The sequence below is a fragment of the Mustela putorius genome, unplaced genomic scaffold, assembly GCF_011764305.1.
Source record: "Mustela putorius furo isolate JIRA1106 unplaced genomic scaffold, ASM1176430v1.1 tig00000695_pilon_pilon_pilon, whole genome shotgun sequence".
NCBI classification, from domain to species: domain Eukaryota; kingdom Metazoa; phylum Chordata; class Mammalia; order Carnivora; family Mustelidae; genus Mustela; species Mustela putorius.
In genome coordinates, this window is record NW_025421447.1 from 7,324,233 (window position 1) to 7,341,195 (window position 16,963).

The 16,963-nt window shown below is 57.8% G+C and overlaps 1 protein-coding gene across 1 annotated transcript; it reads left to right on the plus strand.

Moving 5' to 3' along the window:
- The first annotated feature begins 2,459 nt into the window (after positions 1–2,459).
- Positions 2,460–16,659, plus strand: GUCY2D (guanylate cyclase 2D, retinal). The gene is made up of 20 exons (XM_004760239.3): positions 2,460–2,534; positions 2,887–3,631; positions 3,728–4,032; positions 6,170–6,521; positions 6,863–6,947; positions 7,191–7,293; positions 7,686–7,787; positions 9,066–9,146; positions 10,565–10,771; positions 10,852–11,008; positions 11,504–11,653; positions 12,220–12,368; positions 12,871–13,034; positions 13,125–13,317; positions 13,508–13,682; positions 13,964–14,062; positions 14,184–14,278; positions 14,396–14,481; positions 14,599–14,708; positions 15,269–16,659. Exons 1-19 carry the CDS (start codon positions 2,460–2,462, stop codon positions 14,690–14,692), a joined length of 3,417 nt encoding a protein of 1,138 aa, XP_004760296.2. The 3' UTR covers positions 14,693–14,708; positions 15,269–16,659.
- The last annotated feature ends 304 nt before the right edge of the window (positions 16,660–16,963 follow it).

Here is a 16,963-nt window from a genome sequence, read left to right on the forward strand (position 1 = left end):
CATAATTGAAATAATTTGAAAAATGTTGCAAAACTAAATGGTACAAAGAACATTCATATACCCTTTACCTAGTCGACCCAATGTTATCATTTTATCCATTTGTTTATCACTTGATACATGTAACATATGAAACATAGCATATATAATACATATACATGTCATATTTTTTCTTGATTATCTGAAGGTATGTGACATACATTATACCTTATTATTACAGCTAAATGCTTCAGGTGTATATTTCCTAGGAATAGATATAGTCTCTTACATTTTACAGACCAGTTATCAATCTCATAAATTTACATTGATAAAATACATCTTATTGGGGCACCTGGGTGGCTCAGTGAATTAAAGCCTCTGCCTTCAGCTCAGGTCATGATCCCAGGGTCCTGGGATCGATCCCCGAATCGGGCTCTCTGCTCAGCAGGGGGCCTGCTTCCTCCTCTCTCTCTGCCTGCTTCTCTGCCTACTTGTGATCTTCATCTGTCAAATAAATAAATAAAACCTTTAAAAAATAAAAATTAAAAAATACATCTTATCAAATCTCCCATTCATATCTCAATTTTGAGTTGACAGATTTGATGTTGACACTCTTCATAGCCTTTTTATAACCCTATAAACCATATAACTGTATAGCCATTTTAGATGATTGTTTTTATAAGTTTATTTCATTTTTTTTAGTAATCTCTGCACCCACCATGGGGTTCGAGCTCACAAACCAGAGTTCTACGGTCACACGCTTTTCCAATGGAGCCAGCTAGGAGTCCCCATAACCTTTTTCTGTTTGTTTGTTTGTTTTTAAAGATTTTATTTATTTATTTGGCAGAGAGAGACACAGGGAGAGAGGGAGCACAAGCAGGGGGAGCAGGAGAGGGAGAAGCAGACTCCACACTGAACAGGGAGCCCAATGCGGGGCTTGATCCCAGGACCCTGGAATCACGACCTGAGCCGAAGGCAGACTGCTTATCTACTGAGCCACTCAGGTGCCCCAGGAGCCCCATAATCTTATAGCAGTTTTAAATGCAGGATCCAAACTAGGAGCAGGTATCACATTTAATTGTCACGGTTTTTCTGCTTCCTTTAATACAGAACGATTCCTCAAACTTGGTCTTTAGAATACTGATGGTTTTGAAGAATACAGATGTCTATCTGCCCCTCATCAGTTAATTTTGATCTCTGGTCTAAGCATTGCCCAGTCTCTCCACTGTATAAAATGCTTTCTATTTTTTTGTGCTTCCTTCCAACTGGTAAGCAGTCTGTAGGGAGCTCTTTTAAGACATGCAACCATCCCCCTTCTCGTTACAATTTCCCACTAGCGTTAGCACTCACTGAGGATTCTTGCCTGATACAATCTTTGCCATGATGGCTGAAAAATGATTCTCTGAAATGGTTTTAAGTTTTGATTGCTTGATTTTGTATAGCGTGAGGGATCGCACCCTATCGCTTTACCCTGTCCATATGACCTTTAGTCATATGGCTGACTAATCAGCCCCATTTGTGGAATAACTCATTCTCTCTCTGCCCCCGGTAAGAAATGTTCACTTTTTCATGGATCATATTTCCATTTTTACTGGGTTTGTCCCTGTGTTCTCTATGGTTTATTCTTCCTATTGGTCTACTTCTTTATTCCCATACCAATACTGCATACATGTCTTAATTATTGCAGCTTTGTAATCAATTTTGATATATGGTCAAGCCAGTCTCCCCTCACATTCTCCTTTAAACTTGTCTTAGTCATCTCTACCATCCAGGCACTATATTAATTATCACAGGTACCTTTCACAACCTTCAGAGAGATTAAGCAACTTTCCCAAGGTCACGAAGCCAGGAAGGAGGAATCTGAACCAAGGTCTGCCCAAGGCTGGAGCTCTCACCATTATTTCTTGGAGTTCTGCCTTCCCAAGGCCCAGAGGCCATGTTTCTAGGCGTGGAGAAGCGGAGATCAGAGTATTAAGTGTGGGCTGATGAAAAGAAGAAAGACAGGAACCAGACTGGTTTGGGTTTGGCCTTATATGGACTTCGCCAGCCAAAGGATGGGGCTTGGACTTGGGGGCCAAGTGTAGAAACAGATGACTGGAGAGAATGAGCCTGAGAGACAGTCCCCCCTCTCCACTCCCCTCCTCCTTCCTCACCCCAGGGAAACTGATCACCCATAGGGACCCATGGGCTCATGTGATTGCTTTCCGGGCAGAACAGGGCAATGTGGCTTGAAAAGGGGGACCTGCAGCTGCTTTCATGCTGGCTGTCGGGCAGGGAGGTTGAGAGCCTCAGAGGTTGAGATGGACAGAGGAGAAAGACCTGCTGGTTGCCTGGCGGCTAGGATAGATCCAGCCCGGGGGAGCCCCATCCTCTACCAACTCCACCCTGCCTGATTAAGGGACCCTAATCAGCTTGGGGAGATTAAGGGCTCCGGACAGCTGTTCCCACACCCCCGCCCTGGGCCTGGCTGGCAAAGGAGACCTATGGGAGGGCGTCAGAAGGGGGATCTGCCCTGTGACCCCTCACCCCGGGCCTGGGCCCGAGCCCCGGACTTTCCGGTGAGTGGCAAAGGCCCCTCTACAGGGACTGGCGGGTCCCTTCTGCCCCAGATGGAGCTGAAGAGGGCATGAGCGTGTCTCCACTGACCCCCGATGGCCTGAGGAGGGAGGAGGGGCACGCAAGAGGGGAACAGGCAGCAGGAGAAGCAGGGGGGGTTGAAGTGGGGAGGTGCAGGGGGCTTGCAGGCCATGCTCTTGACCCCCAAAGAGTCGTCCGAGCCAGAAGAGGGGGCTGTGGAAGTGGATCCATGTCCCGGGTTAGTTGCGCTTGGAGAAACCGGGGCATTGCGGACAGGGCCCTAAGAGAGTTCTGGGGGCCTCGCCTGCTCATCCCGCCCCCCTTCTTCTTCAGAAGCCGGCGATGAGCGGGAGCATCCTCCCTGCGGGTGGGCTTCCCGACCCCCTGCTCTGCGCCCCCTCGCGGTGGGCTGTGTCCCCGCCCCGCGTCCCCGGGGCCCTGCCCCCGCCCCGGCCTCCTCTCCGGCTCTTGCTGCTGCTGCTGCTCCTCCCGCCCCCCTCCGCCCTCTCCGCCGTCTTCACAGTGGGGGTGCTCGGCCCCTGGACCTGCGACCCCATCTTCGCCCGCTCCCGCCCGGACCTGGCCGCCCGCCTGGCCGCCGCCCGCCTGAATCGCGACTCGGCCCTGGAAGGCAGCCCCCGCTTCGATGTCGCGCTGCTGCCCGAGCCGTGCCGGACGCCGGGCTCCCTGGGGGCGGTGTCCTCCGCTCTGGGGCGCGTCTCGGGCCTCGTGGGGCCGGTGAACCCCGCAGCCTGCAAGCCGGCCGAGCTCCTAGCCCAAGAGGCAGGGGTGGCGCTGGCGCCCTGGGGCTGCCCGGGGGCGCGGGCGGCAGGCACTACGGCCCCCGCCGGGACGCCTGCAGCGGACGCCCTCTACGCTCTCCTCCGCGCCTTCCGCTGGGCACGCGTGGCCCTGGTCACCGCGCCCCAGGACCTGTGGGTGGAGGCGGGACACGCTCTGTCCACCGCGCTCAGGGCCCGGGGTCTGCCTGTGGCCCTGGTGACCACCATGGAACCCTCGGACGTGTCCGGAGCCCGGGAGGCCCTGAGGAGGGTCCGGGACGGGCCCAGAGTCAGCGGTAGGCTCCCCTGCAGGGTGCGGGGGAGGGGGAGGCGGTGCAGGCCGACAAGCAGCCGGGCGCCGTAATGAGCCAGAGTCTCCCGTCGCTCCGCAGCGGTGATCATGGTGATGCACTCGGTGTTGCTCGGTGGCGAGGAGCAGCGCTGCTTACTGCAGGCTGCAGAAGAGCTGGGCTTGGTCGATGGCTCCCTGGTCTTCCTGCCCTTCGACACTCTCCACTACGCCTTGTCCCCAGGCCCAGAGGCCTTGGCCGTGCTCGCCAACAGCTCACAGCTTCGTAGGGCCCACGATGCGGTGCTCACCCTCACGCGTCACTGTCCCCTGGGAGGCAGCGTGATGGACAGCCTGCGCAGGGCCCAGGAGCACCAGGAGCTGCCCTCTGACCTCAATCTGGAGCAGGTAGAAGGACCAGGGAGGTGGGAAGAGGGGAGGAGGAGGGGGAAGAGAGCAGGAAATGCGGGAGAGAGGAGAGGAGGAGAGAGGCAAGAAGGAGAGAAGTTGATATAGTCAGTCCAATCAGAGGATGGCCGTCAGTAGGGAGAAACTAACCAGCAGCCCTACCTGTTCTGAAGTTTACTGGGGAGTGTAGAGACTGGTCTTGCTTGGGGCATCTTAGTGTACTGGAATTGCTTCCCGAGTGAGGGCAATGAGACCTCCCAAACCCAGCTCCAAGCAGCAGACCCTAGTGAACTCTACCCTGCAATGTTGGCTGTCTGCTTCAAAGGAAACCCTCTTCCAACACAGTCCAGAATCCGCTGCTGGTGTCCTTAAGAGAACAGGGAGAAGGAAGGTTGCAGATCCAATCTCCATGCCCTGTTTAAAGGAGTTTCCTCTGCGGCTTCATCCACTGGTGATAATTTTTGGAGAGCCTTGACCTCTTGTGAGAAGCATAAAGGTCCCTAGAAGGAGCAGGGAGCTTCCGGGATCATTGAGATCCACAACGTACTCCCGACAAACAACTAATACCCAGGATTCCCTGGGATTCCAGAATCCCAGTTCAGATCATCTAACTCTATACCATTCATAGAAAGGGGAGGGGCTGGACACCACTAAGATAGAGGGGGTTTAGATGTCAGTGGGCGGCAAATTAACCGCCACATAGGCCCCACTCAAAGGGTTGAACTTGAGATACAGCTGTGAGATATTCCCCCCACCAATGCCCCTAGTCTCCTCCAAGAGGATTTGGGGTAGACAATGGGAGAAAGGATGGGAAGGGTCAATAAGAAGAGAACAAGTATCAGTTAGGCACAGTGGTGAGATGGGATGGAGGGGTGAGTGGAGGAAGTGATGAAAAAAGCATCTTCAGTTCTCCCTAACGTGCACAACCTTCCACCTAGCTCCCTGTGAGACCCCTGGAAGTGACCTCTCACCTTCCTGGCCGCCCCCCCACACACACACACATCCAGACATCAAGTCCTGTCACTTTTACTTGGTAAAAGCCATTTGAATCCATCCACTTTCTCCATTCTCATCGTCACTGCCCTGGTTCAGGCCACAGCCCCTCTGACCTACATCTTCAAACAGAATCTTCCGGATGGTATCTGCTTCAGTGCTTACCTGCCCCAGGCCCTTCTCCACCCAACGATCAGTTCAAACTTCAGAAACTGGACAAATCTGAGTGTGTCACACCCCTGTTCAGAGCCTCCCAGGGACTTCTCTCGCCTGGGCGAGATGCAGGTCTCTTCAGATGGCTGATCAGGTCTTCTGTCCCTCCCCTCTCCCAGATAATTCTGACTCCCTCCCTGAAGGATGGGAGTCACTTCTTCTGGACGTCTTCTCCTCCTTCCTCCCTGCTACCTTCATCCGTGGCACTGCCTTAGCCTCTGTGTCTGTCTGCCTGCCCAGAAGAGAGATTTCCTTGGCATGGGGACTCTATCTTACCAATATCTCAGTATCGCCTACTGCTTTACACAGTGCCTGGCACTGGAAGAGATGGGAACTAGGAAAAATAAGCTTGATGAAATGGGGGTGATAGCCTTGGGGGAAGAAAAGAAGGAAAAATAGAAGATAGAAGCCAACCAAAAGGTAGGAAAGGAGGCTTTTAGGTGAATGAGAGGTAATGATATTAACAACAAAAGCAGGACAACCAACAGGAAAGGGGAGGGAGGAGCTGTCAATGGTGGAAAGGGGAGGGAGGAGCTGTCAATGGGGAGAAGAGCCTGAGAACCATGGAGAGAGGGAAGGTCAGCTAGGAAGAGGAGAGAGAAGAGAGCCAACGGGGAGAGAGGAAGAGAGAGCCAAAAGGGAGAGGGGAGGAGAGACCCATTGGGGAGAGAGGAGAAAAGAGCCAATGGGAAGAAAGAGAAAGGGAGAGAGAGAGCCAATGGGAAGAAAGAGAAAGAGAGAGAGAGCCAATGGGGAGAGAGGAGGAGAGAGCACCCCGGGGCACCGGGAAGCTCTCTAACTCGAAGCAGGTGTGAACAGTCTATACACGCGGGGCTTGAGGACTTGAACGAAGCCGTGAAAAGCTAGGTGGGCCAGTCTGCCCGCCTATGGGCGGTGTCCCCAAGCCCTGAGCCGTCCTCTCCTTCCGCAGGTGTCCCCACTCTTCGGTACCATCTACGACGCGGTCTTCCTGCTGGCGGGGGGCGTGGCGCGGGCGCGGGCGGCCGCAGGGGGCGGCTGGGTGTCCGGAGCCGCGGTGGCCCGCCACATGCAGGATACCCAGGTGCCCGGCTTCTGCGGGGCCCTGGGAGGAGGCGAGGAGCCTGCCTTCGTGCTGCTGGACACGGATGCGGCTGGGGACCGGCTCTTCGCCACATACGTGCTGGACCCCACCCGGGGCTCCCTCCGCTCGGCTGGGACCCCGGTGCATTTCCCTAGAGGGGGAGGAGCCCCCGGGCCCGACCCCTCATGCTGGTTCGAGCCACACGTCATCTGCAACGGAGGTGAGGGCGAGCACCCCAGCCCCCACTGGGACAGTCAGCGCTGACCCTCCACAAAGTGGTGAAAGAGAGTGAACTCTCGTCCTGTGACTCCTTCCAGGTCCTCCTCAGACCCCTGGCTTGTGCAGAACCCGTGTCTTGCCAAGCCCCCATACCCCTGTAGGAGCCTTTCTAGCACTGCCAGAGGCTCGCCTCTGCAGAACCCATGGCCTTTCCCAAGACCTTGTTCCAGGCTCCCATCCACCTCTGCTAGAACCTTCAGGATTTGACATGACTGCACCTGGATAGAGAGGGTGCTCCCCCTGGCCACGGGGTCCTCAGCCTCCCTCCTCTCTCCTCTCCAGGAGTGGAGCCCAGCCTCGTGTTTATTGGCTTCCTCCTGGTGGTCGGGATGGGGCTGATGGGGGCCTTCCTGGCCCACTATGTGAGGTGAGTAGGGGACGAGCATGGCTCTCCACCTGTCACAGCTGTGTCTGGGCAGCAAGGACAGCAGGCTGGGCCCATCAAGAGCAGACAAAGGGAGGGCTGGGGGAGAGGGGGCACCCCACGGGGTGGCCCGCCAGAGGGTGTTTGGTTTGGGGGTGGCTGCTTTTCCCAGAGCCGATACTCCCTGCCAGCCTCCTCTCAGGGCCTTTGGTCCCCTCTGAGCAGATGACATCCTTTCCCTACCAGGCACCGGCTACTTCACATCCAGATGGTCTCTGGCCCCAACAAGATCATCCTGACTCTGGACGATATCACCTTTCTCCACCCGCACGGGGGCAGCACGCGCAAGGTGGGGGAGGCGGGGAGGCAGGGGGATCTTTGGCGGAGAGCCAGCTCTCCAAGTGTCCTTCCCTGCGTTTCTGTCCCCCTGCCTGGGCCAGCCCTCCCCTCTGGCCCTACGCATGAAGGCCTGGCTTCTGGCCTGGCTCCCCATCAGGTCTGAGCTCTGGGGCTGTGCCAGGAGAGTAAGAGCCGCTGTCCCGGCTGCTTTCCTGGGGCAGCGTGAGGCTCTGAGAAAACAGACTGTTTGTCTTGTAAACTGTAAAGGGCAGCGCAATTGAGAAGTAATGTCGTCATCATCTTCCCTAATAAAGAGTTCTTCCGCTCCCCTCTGTAAACCCCAGAACTCAGCCTGACCTCAACACGAGACTCTGACCCCTTGCACTGACCTCTGCCCTCCAGGTGGCCCAGGGGAGCCGATCGAGTCTGGCTGCCCGCAGCACATCGGACATCCGCAGTGTCCCCAGCCAGCCCTCGGACAGCTCCAACATTGGCATCTATGAGGTGAGCCTTACCCCCGGCCAGACCCAGCTCTAGTCCTGGAGTTGCATCGTACCCTGCAAGCCCCCCGGAAATGGTGATAGGAGCCCAGGAGGGTTTCTGGGAAGAAGTCATGGGTTCCCCAAAGGGGAGCATCTGGGAATCCTTCCTGCCCCAGGATTTCGTCTTAACCTTTACCCAGATGAGTCCTCCTCAAAGGCCAATCCGAGTGGCTCAGAGGCTGGAGGCTGACTCGGGGTGGGGGCTGGGGATACTGGGACCACGCAGCCTGGTGTGCCCACTGAAGCCATCCCCTGTCCTGTTGGGTGCCCCGGGCCCTGTCCCTGTCCCCTCAGTGATCCAAGACTTCAGGTTACTCCTTTCTCCCCATGGGCCTCCCCAGAAAGTTTGGGACAGAGGGGCCCCTGGGAAGTGGTCTCATGGTCATAAAAATGACATTTTCAGGGCATGGGCTTGTTCAGTTTGGGGAGTTTCCAGACCAGGCTATCCCCAGCTCAAGACAGACCCACGTCTTGGCCCCAACCCAACATTGCCACCCAGTTCAGCTCAGACTCAGGGACAGCAAGCCTGAGAGGGGAAAAAGAAAGTCACAAAAGGGCGTTAGGATCTTTACTGTGGCTCAGCCAGGCTGCACGTGGTGGGAGGCGGGTAGAATTGTGAGCAGAGTCAGAGAGAGCTGGGGGAGCTCAGCTAATCAGGATGGCGGGATGGAGATTCAGAGTTCCACCCGAGCGACAGGTCACACAGAAAATGCGGGGACTCCTACCGGGTCACCTGAGTCCCCGTGAACCAGCTGGACCAATAGCTGAGGACAGGGCAGCTCAGAGCCTGGAGGGGAACTGCCTGGCCTTCGCTGTTCGACTATAATAAAAAGTCTGATCTTCCCAGACTCCTGACTCCTAGCACGTGCTCTCTCATGGCAATGGAGCGTGCCAAGGGCTGTGGTTTCAGTGGCATGTGTGGTGGGGATGGTTTGCTGAGCAAGGCTGTTGGCAGGCGCATCTGAGAGGGTGAGGACAGCCGTGCAAGGAGGGGGCTCCCTCCCAGCTAGCCTCGAAGTGGACCCCCAGACCTCAAGCCCCTCGTTACTGATGCTCTGTGTCACAGGGAAGATGTGGGCAGGGACCAGAGGAAATGGGGGGCCCTAGGGCTCCTCCTTGCCGTGCAGGGTTTTAAGAAACTAGTTCACGCAAGGCAAAAAAAAAAAAAAAAGGAAGGAAGAAAGAAAGAAAGAAAGAAAAATGAGAAAAACTGAGTTCACTACTCCCATCTCTGCTCCAGGGAGACTGGGTTTGGCTGAAGAAATTCCCCGGGGATCAGCACGTTGCTATCCGTCCAGCCACCAAAACAGCCTTCTCCAAGGTGAGAGTGGGCCCATGGTGGGGGGTGCGGGGTGGGGTGGGCATCATTTCCTAACTTCCTTGCCCTCTCTTTGCAGCTGGGTACAGAAGTAGACCCCATTGTGGGAGAGACCAGTAGGTCTTAGTGGAATTGTTCCCGCCTCTCTAAAGCAGATTTCCACGCTCCTTCATAAAACTAGCCCTTTCTTTTGGTGTGCTTGTCATGATTGGTCATTGTGCAATCAGTGTGGGCTTGCCTATTTTTTTAAAGACTTATTTATTTATTTTAGAGAAGGGGAGGGGCGCAGAGAGAGAGAGAGAGAGAATCCCAAGCAGACTCCCCCCAGCGGGGCTCGATCCCACGACCCTGAGATCATGACCTGAGCCGAAATCAAGAGTCCGATGCCCCGCCGACTGAGCCACCCAGGCGCCCCTCTGGCGTATTTTTTACCTGCCTCCCTCATTGGTCTGTAAGCTAAGTGAGGGTGAGGACATCATTGCTTCATCATTGCCAGTTTGGCCCCAACACGGTGTCTGGGACGTTAGACATAATGAATGTTTGTTGAGGGAATGACAGAAAGTTAAAAAGGGCTTTCCAGTTTCATCCGGCCACTTGCACAGCATGGCTTAGTGAACACACGCTAAGCGAAGGGGACAGCTGGCAGGCAGCCTGTAGACGGGCTTAGTCTGGCCCTTTGCCCTTGCATGATGCAGCCCCGGCCTGGCCTCCTTCCCTGCAGCCTTCACTGGAGCTCTTGGCCACAGCTGCAGAGGGACTTAGGGTCAACTGCTAAGTCACCATTTAATGGCAGGCATCTCAAATGAAAGGAAGCCCCCCACTAGACTGGAGGAAAGTGAGAAAGGACAACTGCCGGTGGCTAGCCCCTGTATTTCCAGCTCACCCAGACTGGGGGGTGGGGAGGCTGGGCTGTCCTCCTCTGGGACCACAACTTGACTGCTCAGTCCCTTCCTCCCTAACCTGGGGAGGCTGGGAGTCTCAGACATTTCTGACGCAGTGACAGAACCAAGCAAGGTGGCCCTGGGACGTGCCCCACACACCCAAGTCTGGTGCTTTCTTTGAAAGCAGGGAGGCTTCTGCCGGGTTTTCTCTACAAGGGCTGTTACATCAGAAGGGGAGGGCGCTGGCCAGGGGGGATTCTCCATGGAGTGTTTCCCCCTAAAGCCCAGCAGTTCAAAGTCTTACCGCTAATCCAGCAGAAGGTGCCCGGGTCCTGGTTCCCCAGGCAAGGTTGCCTTTTCAGTCCTAACCTGAAGCTAAAGCCCAGCGGCCTGGGACTCTCGGAAAGAGAGGTGATCTGTGGAAGCCAGCCCCTCTGCACCCCCAGGGACCTTTCCATTCCCCATTCTTATCCCATCTTCTGTGCTGGGACACTCAGAAACAGGCCTGAATAACAGGTCTCCTCCCCACGTTGCTTCCAGCTCCTGGAGCTCCGGCACGAGAACGTGGCCCTCTACCTGGGGCTCTTCCTGGGCACAGGAGCCGGTGGCTCGGTGGCTGCCGGGGAAGGCACGCTGGCTGTGGTCTCGGAGCACTGCACCCGGGGCTCCCTCCACGACCTCCTCGCCCAGAGAGACATCAAGCTGGACTGGATGTTCAAGTCCTCCCTCCTGCTGGACCTCATCAAGGTGTGTGGGGTGCGGGCATGGCGGGGAGGACGGGGCAGGGAGCCGCCGGGCTGAGGCCGCCTTCCCTCCCATCCCTCCAGGGAATGAGGTATCTGCACCATCGAGGTGTGGCCCACGGGCGACTTAAGTCACGGAACTGCGTGGTGGACGGGAGGTTCGTGCTCAAAGTCACGGACCACGGCCAGGGGCGACTGCTGGAAGCTCAGCGGGTGTTAGCGGAACCTCCCAGCGCCGAGGGTAGGATTCCAGGGCTGTCTCCCGCGCGCGGACGGGCACCCCCAGGATTCCCATTATTTCCAGGGTCCCTCCTCCCCGCCCTCCACCCTCGCATGCTCTCCATTCCACCGCCCCCGGACGTGGCTCCTGCCACGGAGAAGGTCTTGTGACTTTTGAGATGAGAAGGGTGGGCTCCGTGACTGGGGTGGGGCGAGGGGCGGGGCGGGGCGAGGGGCGGGGCTTGTGCCTGAAGGACCGAGCCTCCTCTGCGCTCCCACGGGTCTGAAGCCAGGAGCCTATTTGCGAGGACCCTGCTCTCTCTGAGGTCCGCGTTGGCTGGCTGGTAGTTTTTCCTGGGAGGGCAGCTGCAGGTAGCCGGGCCAGACTCAGGCTGGGAGTTCGTGAGTGAGTGCGGGCCTGGCCTTTCTGGTTAGGATGGGGGGGGGGTCCATCCCCAGCGCCCCCAAGGCCTTCCGCATGCCCACGCCCCCTTCCCCCCCCCCCCCCCGACCGCAGACCAGCTGTGGACAGCTCCGGAGCTGCTTCGGGACCCGGCCCTGGAGCGCAGGGGAACGCTGGCCGGTGACGTCTTCAGCCTGGGCATCATCATGCAGGAAGTCGTGTGTCGCAGCACACCCTATGCCATGCTGGAGCTGACTGCTGAGGGTACGCCGCCCACATGCGTGGGCCTCTGGGCTAGAAAGGCGGCCTGCTGTGAGGCACAGCCTCGCCTGACCCAGCCTCTTTTTCCGAAAGCCCGAAACTGAGGCGTAATTATGTGGGCCTCCCTTACGTGGGTCTGAAGGGTCAGGACAGTGGACAGCCGAGCACCGGGATGCACGGGGCGGCTGTTAGACACCCAGGCTTCCGTGGTCGCCTCTGTTCTTGTCCTGGCCCCAAGCCTCTCCTCCAGCTGGAGGAGCAAGCTCCTCTCTGGTTCTTAGGGACCCCAGGGAGAGGGCAGTGTTGGGAGAAGGGCGTGAAGAACGGTTGGATTTGGTTTAGATCCTTGTTCGCCCCAACCTTGATCACCCCAAACCTCCCTCTTGTTATGTGCAACAGCGTTCTGCTCTGCCGCCCCCCAGGGTTCAAGGTCCTCCTCTTGCTCCAGCACCCTCCCCTCCCTGCAGCCAAGCTCTGATTTAGAGAACCCCCATGTCGTGCCCCATATTGGGCTTCGACAGTCAGGCCAGCGTCAGAGGTGGACTCTCCTGGCCCCCTTATGCCTCCAGAAGTGGTGCAGAAGGTGCGGAGTCCCCCTCCGCTGTGCCGGCCTTCAGTGTCAGCGGACCAGGCACCCATAGAGTGCATCCAGTTGATGAAACAGTGCTGGGCTGAGCAGCCAGAACTCCGGCCCTCCTTGGACCGCACCTTCGAGCAGGTCAGGGGCTGGGATTGGGCTAGGGCTGGGCTGGCCCTGTGCCAACAGCCTGGGGAAGCCTCTGGAAGGCAGACGAGCAGGATGTCTGATCTCCAGGCTATCTCCCAGAGGGGTAGTCTGAGGACTGGGGGTAGGCGGGGGCAGAGTTAGAACAGGGGCTGTGGAGGCCTTTGGAGCGGGAGACAGAGCTCTAGGTGGGAGAAATGTTGGGCACAGGGTGGCAGAAAGACAACTGGCCTGGGAGTCCAAAGGCTGGGCTGGTTCCAGTGCTTCATCAATTGCTAGCTGACAATAGCTGGCCTCTGGGAACCCCCGTTTCCCTTAGGCCTTCTGCTAATGCATGAAAACCTAGGGCCTGGCATCCCTCCCCCCCCCGGGGGGGGGGCGGTGGTTGATGAGTAAAAGATGAAGGGGGAGGGGAGGGTTGCAGGGACCAGGCGCGATCCTGCCGCTGGCAAGGGTCATGGCGGCCCAGGTCCCACCAGCGTCCTCCTGCCACTAGTTCAAAAGCATCAACAAAGGCCGGAAAACCAACATCATCGACTCAATGCTGCGGATGCTGGAGCAGTATTCCAGCAACCTGGAGGACTTGATCCGCGAGCGCACGGAGGAGCTGGAGCTGGAGAAGCAGAAGACAGACCGGCTGCTCACGCAGATGCTGCCGCCGTGGGTGCCCGTGGGAGGGGCGGGGGGGCAGCGGGAGAGCAGTCCCTCTGGCGGGGCCCCGGCAGTCACCCTGTCGCCCGCCACCCCTAGTTCTGTGGCCGAGGCCCTGAAGATGGGGACACCTGTGGAGCCCGAGTACTTTGAGGAGGTGACACTGTATTTCAGCGACATCGTGGGCTTCACCACCATCTCGGCCATGAGCGAGCCCATCGAGGTGGTGGATCTGCTCAACGACCTCTACACGCTCTTCGACGCCATCATCGGCTCCCACGACGTTTACAAGGTGGGGTGTGGGGGCGAGGGCAAGCCTTTCGCAGCGCTTCTGTCCCTTCTGCCAGGCCCCTCCCCCCACCCAGGTTGGAGGCCTCCCCCGGATCCCCGCATTAACCCCCGTTGAGGTCCCCTGCCAAGGGACAATGGCTTTGTGGGGAGAGGGGCGCTCAGAGCTGAAGCCCCACAACCCATTCGCTCAGGTGGAGACAATTGGGGACGCCTACATGGTGGCCTCAGGGCTGCCCCAGCGGAACGGGCAGCGGCACGCGGCCGAGATTGCCAACATGGCTCTTGACATCCTCAGCGCCGTGGGCTCCTTCCGAATGCGCCACATGCCCGAAGTTCCCGTGCGCATCCGCATCGGCCTGCACTCAGGTAACTCCCGGGCCCTCAGGCTCATCTTCTGCGGGCGGCTCCGCAGTCCCGAGACAGGACGCCAGCTTGCAGAGTGCGGGGTGGCGGGGGGTGGGGGGTGGTGGTCATTTGTCTTGAAGCCACCTTCGACACCCCATTGAGACCGAGAGGTACCCTGAGAGTGTTGCCTTGGGGAGCTGGTGGAGATGGGGTGCCAGCGTCCCCCGAGGTGCTAGGTCCCCCCCCTACAACGCCCCAGCCACAGCCCAGACTCCGGCCACCCACCCTGCGCGTCTCTGCAGGCCCGTGCGTGGCGGGCGTGGTGGGCCTCACCATGCCGCGGTACTGCCTGTTTGGGGACACGGTCAACACCGCCTCGCGCATGGAGTCCACGGGCCTGCGTGAGTGGGGCGACTCACGGAGCATTGGGAGAATGGCTGGGGGAGGGGGAGGCCGGGGGAGGGGTTGGGGGAGGGGCCGGGGAAGGGAGTCCCGAAATCCCCTCCTCCCCTGTCATCCCAGCTTATCGTATCCACGTAAACATGAGCACGGTGCGCATTCTTCGCGCTCTGGACCAGGGCTTCCAGACCGAGGTGCGAGGCCGCACGGAGCTGAAGGTGAGGCTAAGCCCTGCCCCGTCCTGCGCCCAGGCCAGTCCGAGGCCACTCAGACCTCGAGATCCATGCGATCCCCACCCAGCCGCCTAAGTGCTCCCCTCCCACGTGTTTCCCCAGGGCAAGGGCGCTGAAGACACGTACTGGCTGGTGGGCAGACAGGGCTTCAACAAGCCCATCCCAAAACCGCCTGACCTGCAGCCTGGGTGAGGAGACAGCCTCCCGGCCCCTTCACGCCTTCTCCCTTCTCCCAGTCTCCTGCCTGGTGCCTGACCACGCCTTCCTGCTCGCCTTCCCTGAAGCTGCCGCCCTCTCTCCCGCAGGGCAAGCAATCACGGCATCAGTCTGCAGGAGATCCCCCTCGATCGGCGCCAGAAGCTGGAGAAGGCCAGACCAGGCCAATTCTCTGGAAAATGAGGCCTAGTGGGCACAGGTGCTGGCCCCCTGCTCCCAGACGCTAGTCTCCCCTCAGACTCCAGGGTGGGGGGTGGGGGCTACCAACCTCTGGGAGATGATTTTGGGGGAACAGGCACCTCTTCCCCAGCCTTAAGGCCTAGCGCCTGCCTGTTGAACTTCTCAGCCAAGCCAGGTGTACCCATTGCTATCTGAGTGAGCTCGGGTTTGTTCCTAAACCCAGGGATTTTCCCTGAGAGGGAAGCACCAGCTGCAAGGATTCTAGCTCAGTAGGTCTGGAGTGGCCCAGGAATCCAGACTTGAGAACCCATGACCTGAGACCTCTCCTCTGATCCCCCACTGCATTAACCAGGCCTCCCTGCCTGGCTGCACAGGCTGTGCACTGCACAAGAGACAAAACTCTAGGGAGCACCATTCAGCAGAAGACAAGATGAATGTTGTCTCTAGAGGTCTGTTAGGGCAAAAGCCCTGCCCTCTACCTTCCTTAAAGAAGCTTTGATCCATGAGCCTCCCCTTCCTAGGTGAACCCCCATGACGCCTTTCCATGATTTCCCTCTGAGACACTCCTCTTTCTTTTAGGAGTATTCTGGAAGGTCCTTTTCCTGAAAGTTGCTGCTATAGGTGACCAAAACTCTGGCTAATACCAGTGGCTTCTAGCCAGCTCTGCCTCAAAGGATCCTGGGCCTTCACAGGAGCTGGTTGCAAACCCGCTGTGTGACCTCAGGAAAGTCTCATGTACTCTCTGGGCTTGGGTTCCCCCTCCATGGTGAAATAAGAAGTGGCCTGGGTGGCTTCCGCACTGCCCTGCTCTGACAGCTAAGCGTCAGCATCCTTGGTCTGGGGATATAGGGATGACACAGGGATGTGTGTCACTGGGCTTGTGGCCTCCAGCCCCAGTGCCTCTGAGCCCATCAGGAGAGGGCGGGGTGGGGCTTCTCCACTTTCCTGGGCCTCCTGAGGCCCCAGGAAAGAGGGTGTGGGATTGGTCCTGTTCCTCCAGAGCAGGGTTGTCTCGTGGCCTGAGATCAGCCTCTGTCTGGCTTCCACATCCTTCCCTTCATCCGTCTCCACCCGCCACCCCCCCACCTGTCAGAAACCAGCTCCTCCCTCGGGCACAACAGTGACCGGCCCAAGTGCAGAGAAAAGCTGGCTTCAAGGCTTTGGGGGAAAGGAAAGGAAACAGGCTGCACCAAACCTTTACTATAGACACCCTAGGAATCGTAGTATTCCCTGCTTACGTGGGCACCACTGAGAGGGCGGGTGGGACAGACCATCCTATCCTCTCTGCTTAGATCTTTCTAACAAGTACCAACAACCACCCCTCCCCACTGGTCGCACTGAAGCTGCTTTTGCAGAACCGTGATGTCCCGGAGCCTGGGCGGGCGCCTCGTTCACTCCAGGTGTCCTTCCGCTGCTGCAGACCCTGGCAGGCCTTAGCCGCAGCGCCCAGAAGGCCACTGTAGTGAGGTCCGGTCCCCGGAGGTCTGCAAGCAGCAACATCAGGGGCCAGGGACACAGCAGTCAGGGAGAACGCGGAGGTGGAAGGACTAATGTAATCCTCGGGGAGACAAAGCGTGGTTGGCAGGAGCGTAGCAGTGACCCCAACCCGGGGAACAGGTTGCTAGAAAGGCAAGTTCTCCCTTCAAATGGTCCCCGCCTCTCCCCCGAGGCTCCAAGACAGCAAGATCTTCTGAACGCCCTTCCTTGCCGTCTGTTGCCTGTGGGCATGGGAGCTCCTGGAGGTGGTTTGGCCGCCTTGCGAAATCCAATCCGAAATCCAAATCCGCAAGCTCCCAGTCCTCCGCCTGGTCCTGAAGGTTGAGAACCACTGTTAGGAAACCTAAACTTCAGCCCGTGTAGCTTCAGGTTACCTGAGGTGCCACTAGAGTGAGTAACGTAGCGCAATTGAAAAAACACTTTTAAGGAAGTTTGGAGATGATGAGTTAAAGTTGTTTTTTTTTAAACCCTGATGCGTGCACACAGTTTGTTGTTTTCTTTTCTTTCTTTCTTTCTTTCTTTTTTTTCCAATTACATACATTCTTAAATATCTCTCTTCAGATTTTCTCCGTACTTGGGTCCCGGGGATTAAGGGCAGACGGCACTGCTGGCACTGGGCTTGACAACGTGACCCCAGCCGTCACTCCCCGTCTCTTCCCAGCCCCCCTCCATCCTCACCCCTCCCAGAATCTCCCCCTCTCACCCTTTCTCTCGGCTTCTATCCCACCTGTGAGGATGGCCTGTGATTCAGGGGAGCCTCAGGGCAGAGCTGACCGG

Bases quoted from the DNA above. Each gene is read 5' to 3' on its own strand.
- GUCY2D (XM_004760239.3), top strand. From the start codon at position 2,460: ATGGGAGGGCGTCAGAAGGGGGATCTGCCCTGTGACCCCTCACCCCGG. The intron at 6,522-6,862 runs GTGAGGGCGAGC...TCTCCTCTCCAG, and splicing joins ACACGTCATCTGCAACGGAG to GAGTGGAGCCCAGCCTCGTG. The intron at 7,788-9,065 runs GTGAGCCTTACC...TCTCTGCTCCAG, and splicing joins CCAACATTGGCATCTATGAG to GGAGACTGGGTTTGGCTGAA.